This window comes from Lepisma saccharinum, chromosome 20, assembly GCF_977018435.1.
Source record: "Lepisma saccharinum chromosome 20, izLepSacc3.1, whole genome shotgun sequence".
Lineage (NCBI taxonomy): Eukaryota > Metazoa > Arthropoda > Insecta > Zygentoma > Lepismatidae > Lepisma > Lepisma saccharinum.
Genome location: NC_139248.1, coordinates 4782107 through 4798712, shown reverse-complemented (window position 1 = coordinate 4798712; position 16606 = coordinate 4782107). Strand labels below are relative to the sequence as shown.

The following is a 16606-nucleotide window of genomic DNA, read 5'->3' as shown; positions in this document are numbered from 1 at the left end:
ATGTTGCCTATTTATATTTCTTGTTAAAAGGCATTGATTTTCTGGCACGACAATGAGAAAGGAGGAATCGTAAGTGATTAAGAGACATACATGTCCAGACACGGACTTGAACCTGGAACGTCGGTGGCATGATCATGTGTCAAAAGTGCTCAGCCACCATGAAGTGAAATACTTTCATGAAATAACAACTCTATTACCACTGGAAAGCAAATAATCATGGACAATGACTTACAAGCCTGCTACATTAGTTTGTTACAAGTCCACTTTATACTCATACAGGATAGCAGAACTACAATGTATTGGAGGATTATTGTTGGTTCTTGAACTACTGACTGATCTACAGGACCTGCAGCCAACCACTCATGAGCTACCGAAACTATCAACGCAAGTTACCTAGTATTTATAGGTGTACACTTAGCATAATTTCATATTTCAAAAGTTGCATTCCATGGAAATCATATCCTACCTGACAGATGTGCACACACTGTAATATGAAAGCTCAATGCTCAGCAAGTGTGGTCACAACTAGTATTGAGCGATATATCGTCCAGATGATATGTCACGACATTGAAAAAAATATCATCCACACGATATCAACTAATGATATTTTGGCGATATATATCATGTCGGCTATATATAACCAGTATCATATGAAAAAATATTGTATCATCTGTGGCAATATATTGCAATATCAAATTTCCTTTCCGAACGAACAATAATGGATACAGTGCATCTTCTGCCAAAGAGTACAGGCTGGCCCCCTGTCATGTGTAAACTTTCCACAAATACAACACTTCAACTGGGGAATCCCCTGATCAAATAAATAACTGGAATTTACGCATCAGTGCATTTTGTTAACAACGTTTTGGAATGCACCTAATATAATGCCATGAAGATTCAAAGAGATGTACATCACTGGTATTAAAACCACAGTTTGAGTTAGCATCAAACCAGTAAATACAAAAAAGATGCTCAAACTCCCTGTTCAATCAATTACGCAATCATCATGGAAGAAACTTAGCACCGACGAGTTCCACAGAATAACTTACCTGTCAGATTAACACACATCTAAGAAACTAAAAGTATACAAGTGTATAATGTGATGTACATCTTTACATTAGTCATTAGTACACAACTACTAGCATACTCGACCAGCAAGTGCCATGGCTGAGGGGTATTCATGATCAGTGTTGGTACAATCAGCAGCAAAGAAAATTCCATGTGTTTTTAAAGGAGTGACGTGTAGTTTTTTTCTGGACCACAGGATGTTGTCCGCTTATTGGTACTATAATTTAATTCTAGAATACAGTGAAACCTCAATTTTACGTTTTTCAGGGAACCAAGCTGAAAGAATGTAAAATCAAGGAAAATTTCATACCATTTTGCTATGTTGGTACCATCAAAATTAAATGTATTATACAGGAAAATTTAAAATCCGAGAACGTAAAATCGGAGTTCCACTGTAACACATTGTTAAAACAGAGTGAAACAGCATGGGATGCATATTTCATGTATTACCTTTGCCACCAGCTGTACATTGGATCATAATATACAATATGGATCTCTGAAACAGGCGAATATGCTGGTTAGACCAAATGATTTGGAAATATATTTCCTGGTATGAAAGTTCATTAGTATGGAATACAGTTTGAGTATTGCCTACATGAAATTTCATATTTCTGCATTGCACAATTTAATAGTTACTTCGGATTTATCCATTGTCGAGTGTTTCTAGAGAGCACCTCTTCTTCCACCTTCAGGTGTTGGGAGATTGAATGTACAACAGATTCACCACTGCAAAAAGAGACTGTGCCTGTCTCACTAGTCTAGCATTCTGACTACTTCACTAATGAAGGTTCTGGGTTCAAGTTCTGACCAGAGTATGGGTGGTGGTTCTGCATATTCTTTTCATGTACTGCAACTCCGCAAAAGTCACAGAAAAGCAACACAATGCAAATAATAGATAGCCAAATTCTTAACACTGGAGTGGTCGCATGGATCATAATAGTGATTCACTCATTTCATATTTGCATGATACTGCTGCCATTTGGCAACAATGTTTACCTTTGATCCCAGTGTACCTTCCTGGTAGAGTCCAGAAACTCTGTTCTTTCAGCATTTACTTGAAAAAGATCCATTGTTGTCTTGTTATAGAGCTCACATTTCAGTGGAGAACAATAGTGATCCAAGTGACCATTCAAGGGTGTGCATTTTCGGGCATGTAATATTCACATATATGAAGTACATGTTTATAAAATTCTGTTACAAATTTATGAACTGAAAGTTTCCAGGCCACAAGAAATCTGTTTGTGAATCTTGAGTGGAAAGATAATAACAAAAGTAAGATTCTAATATACCATGTGTGTATTTTTGTTTGGTTTCATCACATTCAACACGACTAGTATTTTGTTCCCTCCTGTTGAGTGAGTTATAATTTTTTTGCTAAGTGAACAAGAATACTTTAAAAAGTACATCCTCATTATAACACCAGATCAATTTTGACAAATAATGGATAAAAAAGATATTTGATGGATCACAACAGTGATCCACACGACCAAACACATGCATTTCTTCACCGTTAGTACAGTGTTAAATGAATCAAGAAACTGTGATAAATTCGTCAAAATCTACAAACAGGCTAAGATTCCCCTTTAGAAAGTAGAAAAATAACAGCTGGGAGTTAGTCCACACGAAAATAAGTTAAAAATTTAACTTTTTCAGGTAAGTACACACAAACCACATATATTTTGTTCAATTAAGGGTATTGTAGAAACAGATATGTAGTTTCCCTGCCATTGTTGGGTTTCAAAGTACAGTAACAGTCTACCTGGCCAGAAGCAAAACCACTCACCAAGAGGTGGGGTATGTTAGCAGACAATCAGTGCATACCCTGTTGCTAACATCAACTCCTAAAATCACAATGAGATAAATGCAAACAATACGAGAAAAATTTAAATGCATAAATGCGTGAAACAAAACTCACATTAAATTAGCATCTTTTACATATTCTTTATTTTTGCAAAATTTCCTTACTTTTCCAGGATTTACAGACCAATGAGGATCCTTACTTATGACTTGTCAAAAACTTGAACTCCCTAGAAATAATGTTAAAATACTGTATAAAATACTGCTCATAAAATTAACAACATATTTGCAATACAAAACAACAAATCTTGAGTGAAGAACAAAACTAAAAGTTTGGTCCTTTTACAGTACATAATCGGCATATTTAAATGGCCATCGTTTAAATAAAATATTACTTCTGGCACACAAATTATTATAAATTGTGCATTTTTTTTTCAGTTTCCAGGATACAGTATCTGCAAGTGGGTAGGTCTGTATCTTTGGGTTACTAATACATTAAAATGAACATGCGTCGATGAAGAAGCACATGTTATTTACTCCATTGTGGAAAGGGGTGGCCCTGTCTGAAGACACCTAAATGTCAACACCACTTTCACATAGTACATGCTGGACTGCATTTTGCAGGCTAACAAGGTTCTGGAACGTGGACTCGCAGCCTGTAAAATCTGCTGTGGACATGTGCTTGTGCTGTTCATGTATGTTTGTGATTGTGCTTTTCTTAAATTCTTATTAGCATTCAACCTCATCTTCATGATTACCCAAAAGTGGCAGAAAGATATTTCTTAAAACACAGATTTACAATGGAATTTTCTCGGTAATGTTTTCATTCAAGCAATGTTTTCATTACTTATGGCAAGCTATTAATGTGAGTTTTGTTTGAATCCAATGAAATTATTGTTAATTTACATTGAGCATGACGGGTGTACAGTTATCACAAGAGTATTAAAGACTTCTGATTGTATTAATAGATGTTGTACAGTCACGGACACCTCTGTATTCTAACGATTCCATTGGGAGTCAATGGAATTGTTACAACCCACAAGTGTCCGTGACTGTACACAACAAAAACGATCTCCTGCCATTATACTTTTCCACCTTTTTTCTCTGATGGAGAAGCTAAATGTTGTAGAGTATATTCTTCCTCTTAACATGTTTCACTCAGATTGCATATGCCTCCCCGATGAGATAGCGGTAACGCCTCACTTTGAATTCAAGAGAACCGAGGTTTGATATCCATTGGAGGCATATGGTGTTTCGGTTACCACTATAAACTGTAGGTCCAGTTCCGATTAGCCGTTCTGTACATAAAGTGGACTTAAAAAGCAAACTCAGACAGAGAGGTTAAATGATCTCACAACAATGTACCTTCTACAAACATTGGATCAGGGCAATTACAAATATGATAATTTGGGACCACACTGAGGCTTAGTTATTGTTTCAGATGTTTGCGTTTGTATTGAATCGTGAGTTTTATCGTGCACCATGACTAATTCATCACTGCCATAGCCATAAGATGTAATAGGGGTTCGGGAAGAAGCCCATTTCTCATCATAACTCTTAGTAACATGCTCAATGCAATCCAACAATAATTTCACTGCCCGATAAAAGAAATAAAGCTACTACTTACGTTTCAAGCATAGCTGCCTCTTGGCTCTCATTACTCTGGGATGTACTTGGACCAGAAAGAGGAGGAGGGATTCCTGAAGATCCAGGCTGGTCAATGTCTATTTCCACAGGTGTCTGCTCCGAGCATTCGTCACTGTACAGTTCATTATGAAAATATTCTTCGGCATTGTTCTCATCACTGTTCAGATCCTCTTCCTTACTGATAATGTCTCCACACTGCAGCGCACTGTTCCCAAATTCCTTTTCTGCTAAACCTAAGATCTGATCGTCACTTGCACTAGCTTCATTTGGGTCGATATCGATCGATTCCTCTTTCACTAAAACCTGAAATTAATGCAATAAAGATACGTTACACGGCGGAACCTTTCTTATTAGAGCTAGGAAGTTGATGAAAAATTCTATTTCCTGGGCCTTGAAGGCAATGCTAAACCTGAGAGTAGACAGTTTCCCTTCGGTTACAACCAGAAAACATAGATTTTATTTTGCATTTTCTAGCATTTTTTGGCTTTTAGGTTATTTTCAGTATTTTTTGTAATTTTTTAAAATCACATTCGAGGTTTCTTTATGCTCCTTCCATGTTGTTTCAAGCATTTGTTAGCATAATTTACATATTTAAATTTCCTAACTTGTACGCCATTATTAAAAAATATGATCAATGCAAAATTATAATCTGGTGAACGCGAAACACAACTGTATTTTCTGATGCTGACCGGCTACTGTATCGTGCTAGGCCCTCTCTGAAAGGAGGTAAATTACTTATACAGAAAAACTTCAGGTGTATTTTATGTAACCTTGAAGTAAAAAACTTAAGAAATACATTAGCACTTCACTGCTTCAGCAAACAACGGGTTTTATCAAATTATTCAACTACTCTCTAGTAATTTATGAAAAAAAATCAAGCCTTCATTTTAAGAGAAAATTAATTTTAAGTCATTTCTAAAATTTTTTTTAGTACTTTTAACGTCATTACTTTAGATTTTTTTAGGTCATCAACTTCCGAGCCCTATTCATTGCACTTTCTTACTTCTCTTTGACCAAAGAAAACTGATTTGGGCAAATGGAATATCTAGGAACGCAACTAACGAGTGTTCCAGGTTCAATCTTTGAGGTGGGGCACTGCCAGTGGTTCGGATCAACTTTAAACTGTAGGTCCAGTCCCAATGAGCCTAGGAGCACATGGACTGAAAACAAACGATCTTGGTTCAAATGTGATTACCAGGGAATGGATTTATATGTAAATACATATTTATGTATGAAGCTAAAATCGGTTATATTTTGTATTATCTTCGTGGATCATGGCATGAAGACTTGAAAAATTCAGTTTTTATTTTCCATATTTGTACATATATTCGGTTTTGGCTCATATTTTCGTTATTTTCACATATTATTTTCATAATTCAGAACATTTCTCAACATGTATTCCATAATCGCGCAATAAATACATGCTTGGTTTTGCTATTGTAAAACACTTGAAATTCCTGTTTATTTACAATTGTCAACAATAGAGAATGACTGCTCAAGAATTGGCTCCTGGTCATTACAAACGTTATTTTGGCAACGTTGGAAGAGAGTCCTAAGTCAAGCATCCCATAAAGCAGCAACAATTTTGGGGCACACACATGGGATTCGCTTCTGGTTGCACAATAGTTACAATGCCAAGAGAGGGTTATCAATTGTTTTAAAATTCTGGAGTTACGTATTGAGTTTAAAGATGAAGGGTTACCGATGGTAAAGTTTTATTTTGCACACATTTCAACAAACAATGACGTTCTAAGCAGAGACGGCGTACTGTATTTTATGTAGCTTGTGTACTGGCTATTATTATTAGAAAAGTAAATTTTTACAATTTTAAATCCATATTTAACTCCATGCTGACATGGGGTCAGCAGTACTGTTGTCCGTTTGATCTGATTTCACAATCACTGCAATATAGTCCCATAACATGTCAACATGTGCAGTTTCATTTCATCTCTACCACTCCTTCTAGGTGCTTCATTTCTTTTGTCAAGGAGTGTATATATTTGATATGGAAACTCATTTAACAGACTATGTTATGGAAACTCATTTAACAGACTATGTTATGCTTTAACAATCTTTTACTTTCTAAATCTAAAACTTTAAATTATTACCAACAGCTGTTTTATATTTCAACTATTGTTACTCGGATGTAGTGAAAAAGATGAATGAAAATGCAGTGTCTTTTGAAATATTGCCACTCAAGAAATATGGTGCTTGCTTGTGTAAGATATATGATTTTATTGTTTTGAAACATCTGTTTGCAAATGCCTTTTGTTTCAAGGAATATCACACACCCAAAACAGTGGAGAATTTTCAATGAACATTTACTATTCTCTAGAGAACTATTGTAGGTTGGATCTACTAGGGAGTAAATGCAATCATCAGCTTATTCTTAATACAAATATGAAGCTAGAACTGGAAAGGTAAGAAGCTCTGTTGTGTACAGCAGGTGAAACAATGTTGAGATTAACCTATCATTGCAATAAATGAAATCAATACTTACAGTTAATGGAATATCATCCAAGTTGCCATCATTCCCAGCATTAGCTGAATTAACTTCTGGCTCCTTGGACTTCTCAGCCTCTTTCTCTTCCTCTTCTTGTTGCATATGTTCTTCAGATTGTAGCTTTGCTGTCTCCCTATCTTCTTCTTCCAACAATTTCTTCAACTGTTCATCTGATTTAACTGTTGCCTCTCGAAAATCACTTATCATTATCAGCTTGTACAAGCAGTTTTCACAGATTCTCTTTGGTAGCCGATCATCTTTGCATACCTGTTAAAAAAAATCACATTTCATGAATAAGTGATTACTACGTATTTAATGAGTTAAGCAAATATCCAACTCAATTCTTCCAAGAGATCCACTTACGAAACAATATATATATTACAAACTAATAGACAGATTACAATGTTTTACATAATATAAAATTGGTTCCAGTATGCAGAACACACAAATAATGGAGATATCTGATCCCAAAGTATGGCCCACATAAGTAAAAACCTGAAATTTCGGAGAACTTTTGTCACTTTTTATTAGTAAAAACAATTTGAATTCACACATAAATAGCAAAAGAACGTGTCGAAAATTGCTATCAGTTCCAAACTTAGCAACATAAAATTATAGCTGATGTTGCAAAATTTCATGTTGGGTGCTGTTTTCACTTGTGCGAAGCCTTCGCATTATTCTGCTTCACAGTAAGGTAACATACATACTTTAGGTCATAATAACACATTTCCGCGAACCAAAAACAATGGAAAATATTCAGCTTGCGGAAAAGTGTTATTGTGAAGTATGTCTGTTTACCTTACTGTGAAGCAGAACAGCCCGAAGGCCTCATGCAAGTGAATATAGCACCCAACACATAGGTTAGGATTGTTAGAGTGCATACAAACTGTTTTTACTAATAAAAATCACTCCAAAATGGCAGGATTTTCATTACGTGGTCCATACTTCAGGATCAAATATCTCAGTTTTCCACATGCTGGAATCAATTTTACATGACCTAAAACATAAATATCTGTGGATAAAAAAATCAACCCAACCAATGTGTCAAAGGCCCCTTTGTAATTTTGTTATTTAGCAATGCTGATGATTATATAAAATTGATGATGAATGGACACTCATAAAGAACACCATGACGAAAATGGAACTCAAAACTGGCAGTTACAGGAAGATTTAATCAATAGGAAATGTGATGATATCCAATGATGGCGGAGATATCAAAAGTCGACCACTTAACATGCTTGGTCACTGACATGGTATCACAAATTGCAGTCATGAAAATAAAATAAAATACAGACTTTACTGACCAATTAAAAATTAAACTAACAAATTACAAACAAGAAAAAGTGGTTATTACTGACTGTACTAACAGTTTTTTTTGTTGTTTTTTTTTTCAGAAAAAAGAAGAAAATTCACTGTTTCTATGCATTCAAGATTTACTTTGAAACCAATTGACAGTATTTAACACAGTTTTTAAACTTGACCAATTTCCAAGCCCACCAATAGGTGTTCTTGTAGCAAGTTTAGTCCCTGCCAAAAAGTATTCTCCTTTACAAATAAAACAGGCAAATAATGGACCAAAATATTTTATCTATAGATAGCCACTAGGTTAGGTTAGGTTGGATGCCATAATACAAAAATATAATGCTCAGTGCCCCAGAATTTATGAATTATGTACAACTGTATTTTTTTTTTGGTTGTTGTTGTTTGTTTAGTTTGATTGCACTACATTAGCACAGATTCCAAATTCATCGACAGAAAAATAGAATTGCAATGAAAGTGGGACTGCAATAAAACTGACGCATGGGTTGTTCTTTGATATGTATTGTTACACAAAACACATATACTGTTAAAAAAAAAAATGCTTTCTACTCTTGGGTCTACAATTGTACTGGAGACCTGCTGCCACAATACAGGGTTATTCAAAAAGAAAGAGCACATTTCAAATGTTTATTTCTTACGAACTATAAAAGACAGAAACACGTGCCATACATCAATGGATAGCGGAAGATTCAAACTTCTTTAATCCTGCCTATTAGTTCCATTCAATACACATCGAATTGTTGTAGCTATTAATTCAATAACTAGGGAGGGACCAGTTAATTCGTGTGTAGCAAGAAATGGAGTATCGTTTTGATGTTTGTCGGCCAACACATGGTGCTAGTGTTGAGTGCATACATTAAAAATTCCAACAATAAAACTGAACCATCCTCTATGCAATAATGTATGGCGCCTGTTTCTGTCATAGTTCGTGAGAAATAAACATTTGAAATCTGGTCTTTCTCTTTGAATAACCCTGTATATACATGTCTACAAAGTAGGACTTGGTCAGTATTCCAAAAGGCAAAATTTGTCTTTTAGGGTTTGGTGACCGACAGTACACCCTCGAAACTTTATTTTTTTCAACATGCAGATTTCAATGTTTTAAGGTACAGGAAAGTGATTTTAACATGCGGAAACCACAAATAAGCTAGATATTTACCCTTGAAATGTGACAATGGCACGTCGAATTCCTTGCAACCACTTTCGCAACATACTTGAAGACATTTTTGTCATACACGCAAGAAATCATCGAAACATGTACAACGATAATGTGTAATTACTATCATCATGAACTAATTCTTCAAAATAAATTATATACATAGCTTGAAAGCATACAGTTCCCACTACCTGGTTGCAGGGGCAAAATGTGTCAAGTGGCAGATTAATCACATACTACTCACCATGTACAGAGCACGTGTCCTGTAGATAACGTGGGCTGGAGCAATCATAGCATGACCTTTGTGTTATGACTTCAGCTCTGTTTATTTTTATTACCATCAAAAATAAATCTGCAATGTATTTATGCTAATGGAACCAAACCTAACAACATATGCAATCCTCGTCAGATGTCTGAAAGAGACCTTGCGATGAGTAAGACCCAGACATCAGACGAGGTATGGCTAAGTCGCTATGTTAGGCTAGGTAGGTTTAGTTCTTTTACCCACCTATAAATCATTTCTTTCGCACTTGTTTACATTCCTAACGTACTATTCTGCATTGCGGAACATTTCTTTAGGTGTGATAATGAATTTCTAATGGAAATAATGTCTATTTCTTACATTTACAAGTACTTACTGTTCCTCATTCTTTGCAATCTTATAACACACAATATGGCGATAGTGTACTGGTTCATCGCACGTTGTGCCAGTGTTTTGTCGATTTGTAGTGTGTTTGCAGTGTTGCAACTTTGTTTACCGAAAAATACCTACTCTCATGCCCAGATTTGAAATTATGCTAATACCTCACGAACCATTTGGCGTTAGCCCCACAAACCATTGACGTTAGCCCCACAAACTACTGACGTCAGCCCCACACACCATTTCCCGTAAGGTTAGGTAAGCATAGTTTAAAAATTTTTAAAAAATCCTCCACACGTCATCTTATAGCGAAAACATGTGTGGTTGGAAACACTTACTCTGGAGTTATGCAATCTGACACACGGAACATTGTGCTCACCTGCAGAAAAGCAATTGGCAGCAGCAGCAATAGCGTGCCGGGAGAGATAATTTCGCAGATAAACAATTGATTTCGCATTAAAATGGATCAAAATTACATTCCCGAACTTCAACAACCCTAAAGAAAATGATTTCCGTAAGTCCTTTCATTAAAATTTCAGTAACCGCCAAACGTCTGAAATTCCTTTATTTTCTTCTTTTTCACATTGGTACTCATGTATTCTGCATTCCTAAGGATTGTTGAAGGTGCCATTTCGTTTTTGTTCAAGCAAATAATCTCAATTTTCAACATATCGAGTAATCCTTGTTTGTTCGCTTCCGCTTGCGTTGCACGCAATATGGCGGAGAAATCTTGACTACCATTGTCGATGATCAGTGGTTATGCAGTGTTGCAACCTTCTTCATCGTAAAATACCTACTTTCATGTTACTAATTTTGTATTTTTCCAGGTTCAAAAACCCCACAAATCATGCACGTAGCCCCACAAACCATTCATGGAAAGCCCCACAAACCATGCACGGCAAGGTTAGGTTAGGCAAACATAGTTAAAATTGTAATGTTCTTGGAAAACAACGGTGTGGTTGGAAACACTGACCGAGGGTTACATCATCGAATGCACGCAACATTTGATTCACATAGTGGAAGGACATAGAGGAAACAGCTTTCGTGCATCGGAGAGACATTAATGTTGAAAAATACACGACTTACCGGCAAAATATATTAAGCAAAGGGAAAAAAACGGTAAATATCCGATATTGCCCGAACGGATTTCTTCAAATTTACAGGAGAAACTACGGTAAAAATTTACTATCCTTCGGACACCTCTATTTTTTTGGTTTCGTCAATTTTTGACATTGATACTTACGTATCTGCTTCGCGGAACATTCCTGAAGGTGTATTAACGTTGTTTTGATGAAATTAATTGCAATTTTTCACATTACCAGAACGTCTTTCTGGTAGGTGTTTTCCCTTGCCTGAGACACAATATCGCGAGTACACCTTCCTACATAATTGCGCGTCCGGCTTCTCTTTTGCCAAAATTTTGACATTCAAACTTACGTATCTGCTTCGCGGAACACTCCTGAACGTGTATTGACGTTGGTTTGATGAAAGTAAGAGCAATTTTTCACCTTACGACTACTTCTTCCTCCTACCTTTCCGTTTGCCTCACACACAACATGGCGCGCACACCTTCGTAAATAATGTGTAGGAATGACGCATCGGCCTTGTTTTTTCTCGATTTTCAATTGTTATGCAGTGTTTCAACCTTCGGAACCCAAGAAAAGCCCGTCGACAAACTTAATCAAATCTATTTCTTTTTAACTTTATTTTTCGCGTTCTGACACCAAATTTTAACTATGTATCCCAACCTAATCAACTAACCTATCCACGCACCAATGGTTCGTGGGGCTAGCGCCAATGGTTTGTGGGGCTAGCGCCAATGGTTCGTGGGGCTATCTTTTTCACTATTGAAACCTTTGCGTGGCCTACTAATCTATCCACGCGCCAATGGTTCGTGGGGCTAGTGCCAATGGTTCGTGGGGCTATCTTTTTCACTATTGAAACCTTTGCGTGGCCTACTAACCTATCCACGTGCCAATGGTTTGTGGGGCTATCTTTTTCACTATTGAAACCTTTGCGTGGCCTACTAACCTATCCACGCGCCAATGGTTCGTGGGGCTAGCGCCAATGGTTCGTGGGGCTAGCGCCAATGGTTCGTGGGGCTATCTTTTTCACTATTGAAACCTTTGCGTGGCCTACTAACCTATCCACGCGCCAATGGTTTGTGGGGCTAGCGCCAATGGTTCGTGGGGCTATCTTTTTCACTATTGAAACCTTTGCGTGGCCTACTAACCTATCCACGCGCCAATGGTTCGTGGGGCTAGCGCCAATGGTTCGTGGGGCTATCTTTTTCACTATTGAAACCTTTGCGTGGCCTACTAACCTATCCACGCGCCAATGGTTTGTGGGGCTAGCGCCAATGGTTCGTGGGGCTATCTTTTTCACTATTGAAACCTTTGCGTGGCCTACTAACCTAACCACGCGCCAATGGTTTGTGGGGCTAGCGCCAATGGTCCGTGGGGCTATCTTTTTCACTATTGAAACCTTTGCGTGGCCTACTAACCTATCCACGCGCCAATGGTTTGTGGGGCTAGCGCCAATGGTTCGTGGGGCTAGCGCCAATGGTCCGTGGGGCTATCTTTTTCACTATTGAAACCTTTGCGTGGCCTACTAACCTATCCACGCGCCAATGGTTTGTGGGGCTAGCGCCAATGGTTCGTGGGGCTAGCGCCAATGGTTCGTGGGGCTATCTTTTTAACTATTGAAACCTTTGCGTGGCCCTACTAACCTATCCACGCGCCAATGGTTCGTGCGGCTAGCGCCAATGGTTTGTCCACACCCGGCACAAACTTTACAACACACCCACCACACGTCATTCTCCAAACCCTCGATCCACAGTTCTAACTCTCGTCGCAAACGCAGGGAGTTCGAAACACTGGATACCAACAAAACACAATCACGACACGTCATGATAGTCACGACGGTGTATGAAGGTGATGGTGTATGAAGGTGTACGAACTTCATGGTATACGCAGATGTACGCGCCAAACGCTATCTCCGTCGGAGAATTAATTTTCAACGAACAACATGAATTTCAGCTCTGAAACATTCCCAAATCACACAAAACACCTTCCTGATGTTCGACAATGCTACAGGAACTAATTACGGTAAGCAGTTTCTTCTGTAAAAATAAATAAATGTGTCCGAAGGATAGTAAATTAGTACCGAAACTACTTACTGAAATCAGTTTCTGTAGCATTGTCGAAGTTCTTCGAAGTATTTTCTTTCGCGGAAACTGAAAACTTCACCATAGAATGCTGCAGAACAAGAAATAACAACTTTTTATGTAAGGAACTTGCATTTTCTGACATTATGCCATTGTTTCCATTATGTACCTGCAGATGGCACGTGCGTCGAAAGTCACGTGGTCTCGCCAGTGTTTCCAAAAGTGCCTTTTTCTTTATGCTTTACTAACCCATCCCAGCCTAACCTAACCTTTCCGGAAATGGTCCGTGGGGCTATCGTGAATGTTTTTTGGGGCTATCGTGAATGGTTTTTGGGGCTATTCGTCAATGGTTTGTGGGGCTATCATGAATGTTTTTTGGGGGCTATCCGTCAATGGTTTGTGATGACATAATGAACACGAAAGTAGGTATTTTTCAGTGAAGGTTGAAACACTGCATGGCATACCCACTCCAAATCGACAAAACACAAGCACGACGCGTGATGATCCGTGACGAGTGCATGTCATTTTGTCTGTTACCCAAGCGGAACAAGGAATACAAATAATGAATCGTAATATGAAATGACACTATTTTATTGGAAAAGGCATAACTTCACCTTAAAGAATGTTGCGCAATGCAAAATAGGTAAGTATCAATGCTAAAATTAACGAAATAAACGAGTGAGAGGTGTTCGGGCGATATCGCATATTTACCGAAAACACTTCCGAGACCTTCGTAAAGTATACAGAAACTCATTTTGGTAAGTACTTTCTCCTGTAAAATTGAAGAAATACGATTGACGGGTATGAAAATTTTCCCGTACTTCCTTACGTAAAAAGTAAGAAATCCGTTTCCACTATACGAAAGTGTTACCATTAAAAATAAATTTCCAAGCTATTGCAACCTAACAACATAGGCAATACTCGTCTGACGTCTGAACGAGAGGTTGCCGTAGAGTTGTGCGACAAGGAAGACCCCTTCGGAACACGAAGGCGTCTGTGTCTCGTGCGATTAGTAACACCCGGTCTCTGAAAATGACTGGTTACTCACTCGTAACGCATCTCCGCGAGCAAAAAACAACGAGAAACGTTCATATGAATGATAATCTTCCTAACCCACTAAAAATTTTCAAGTTTTTCGCGGGGGTACGGAGGGTCACCATCACCGTCCTTTATTGCAGACGGACGACCAGACCATTAGACTTCCCTATTTACCTTCATCCTCCATTTTCTTTCCCTTTCATATCATTTTACATCACTAATCATCACTTCTTGTATAATAGTCAAACAGAAAACAATTAATACCCTACCTTTATTGACAAACACGAAGAAATTCTACTTAGTACTTGCAATTCTTCTCCATCTTGCTCGAAGATAGATACTTTAGCTCCACCTTCTAGTGTGCACAAGCGACACAACTCAGACACCTTTGGCATCGTTACTGTAGCAGTTTATTCTAATGTTTTACATAAAAAGGCATATCATAGAAAATGAGATTCTATTTCTTATGATGCAACGCACACGATGCATCATTAAACTTGAGTAACTTTTTCATCAATGGTGGGACACGCACTCCATCGGTACTTCCAAATCGTTGTTGTACTTTCATTAAAAACTCCTAGTTTTTTTCATAGGTCTATTATACGTTTACAGTTCTGTTATCAAGAAAATCCATTCACAGGCAGAAATCTACGCACAACCGAAAGTTTTTACACACAAGCACCCAATATCCATACAGGATGTTCCATTTTCTTTTTAATAAAATGACTTCCTGTTGCATTAAAAACCGGATGTTAATGTTGCCAGATTACTGCAGTAAAAATCCACATTTTTTTCCCTTATTTTAGATATAATATTTTACCAGTGATTTCTAGTGGTCAACCAAAAGGTAAACTTGATTTCTCTAACCTACTGGGGCGGCCGATCCTAATACTGGTAAAGGAGGTGGAGAGCGGGAAAGCGACCAATCCAGCTCGATAAGAAACGCAGCAACCAGTAGAACGAGGTTCACGTAGTACTTTTTCCGCCGCGTCGTGTCTCTTGGCGTCACTTCACTGCTGTTGTCTGGTTGGACTGCGGCGTAATCTTCGTTCCGCACTTCCCTTGCCGCCGTAAGAGTGGAAAAGGCCTATAGCAAATGTGAGCTGCAAAAAGACAAGAACTTGGTCCAAGAAGCTAAAACACCAGAATGTAGAAGTACCCTGGGCCTACGCAGACAAGTGCACTCAAGAAAGTCGTTTGTGGAAAGTGGGGAGGGGGAGTTCGGAAGAAGAGTCCAATCAATAATTCAAACAAAAAAATATCAAGTATATGTAACAAACTTGTTCGACCAAAAGTGGATCCAATGTGACCATGCCTGACGTCATGGACGTCCGCAGGATTTTTTCCAGGGAGGGGCAAGGAAGGTGTTTTTTCCAGGAGGGGCAAATAAGGCACATTTTCCCAAAAAATGGCGTTGTTCCCTGAAAGAAATGTGCATAAATTTGAATGTATGTGTTCATGCAATAATTAACACATATTATTTTGGCTAAAATGAAATTATGTGTGAAATACATAATTTTTGGTTGACTTTCGGTTTCCGGGGGGGCAGCCCGCCCCTTCCGGACGCCCGTGCCTGACGTTCGCTACCTTCGGGAGTACAAACCTTCTGGAACCTGTGGTAGGCTCCAAGCTACGCTACTGTTCGGCGATTATGATTTATTCATATGTCAATTGACGACTACCCCTCCATCCTTCCTCTTTATTTCAGTCATTTCCCTGGCAGGGATTGTATCTGAATTTTAAGTGTCAAAAAGGATCGATTTTTTGGAAGTAAAAGTCCAGGACTGCCACTCTTAAGTTTATTTGGTTACTTTTTGTTAGTCTTAGGCTGTGTCCGAAAGCTGCAAGACCATACTTGAAGCGAGCATACTTCGAGAGCATACTCGCAGTGCGGTCTTGAAGCCTGGAAGCGGAAAGCTTTCGAACTGCACTTCGACTGCAGCGCCAGCACAAGTGAGGATTGCAACAAAAGTTGCTTCGAAATTAAAATTATCAAACATCGACTGTATGTGCCACTCTTGTTTTCCGTGAACAACACACACATGACTCGGCGTGCAGTTTATATAACACAGCACGTTATTAATTATAGAAATATGAAAGAAATTTGCTCTTTCAAATTAATTTTCACACATTCCGCAACATGGTTTACGATCGCGGAAAAAGAAATTGTTTTCTCACTTTTAAACACTTCTCACTATAGAAGAAAGAAACCACGCATATATGAATAAAACCAATAAATAAAATTATATAGTATTTTAAAAACTTGTTTAC

General features: G+C 38.0%; 1 protein-coding gene across 5 annotated transcripts in view; it reads right to left on the bottom strand.

The window, feature by feature from the left end:
* Positions 1 to 15041, bottom strand: part of LOC146003668 (uncharacterized) — a 52381-nt gene extending 37340 nt beyond the window's left edge. For all 5 annotated transcript variants that reach the window (XM_083142026.1, XM_083142030.1, XM_083142025.1 and 2 more), the window contains exons 1-3: positions 14605 to 15041; positions 7013 to 7282; positions 4493 to 4815 (exon numbers count right to left, since the gene is read on the bottom strand). In XM_083142026.1, coding sequence (XP_082998152.1) covers positions 4493 to 4815; positions 7013 to 7282; positions 14605 to 14730 — 719 coding nt within the window. In that variant the 5' untranslated portion in view covers positions 14731 to 15041. The remainder of the gene's footprint in view (positions 1 to 4492; positions 4816 to 7012; positions 7283 to 14604) is intronic.
* Positions 15042 to 16606: the final 1565 nt, after the last annotated feature.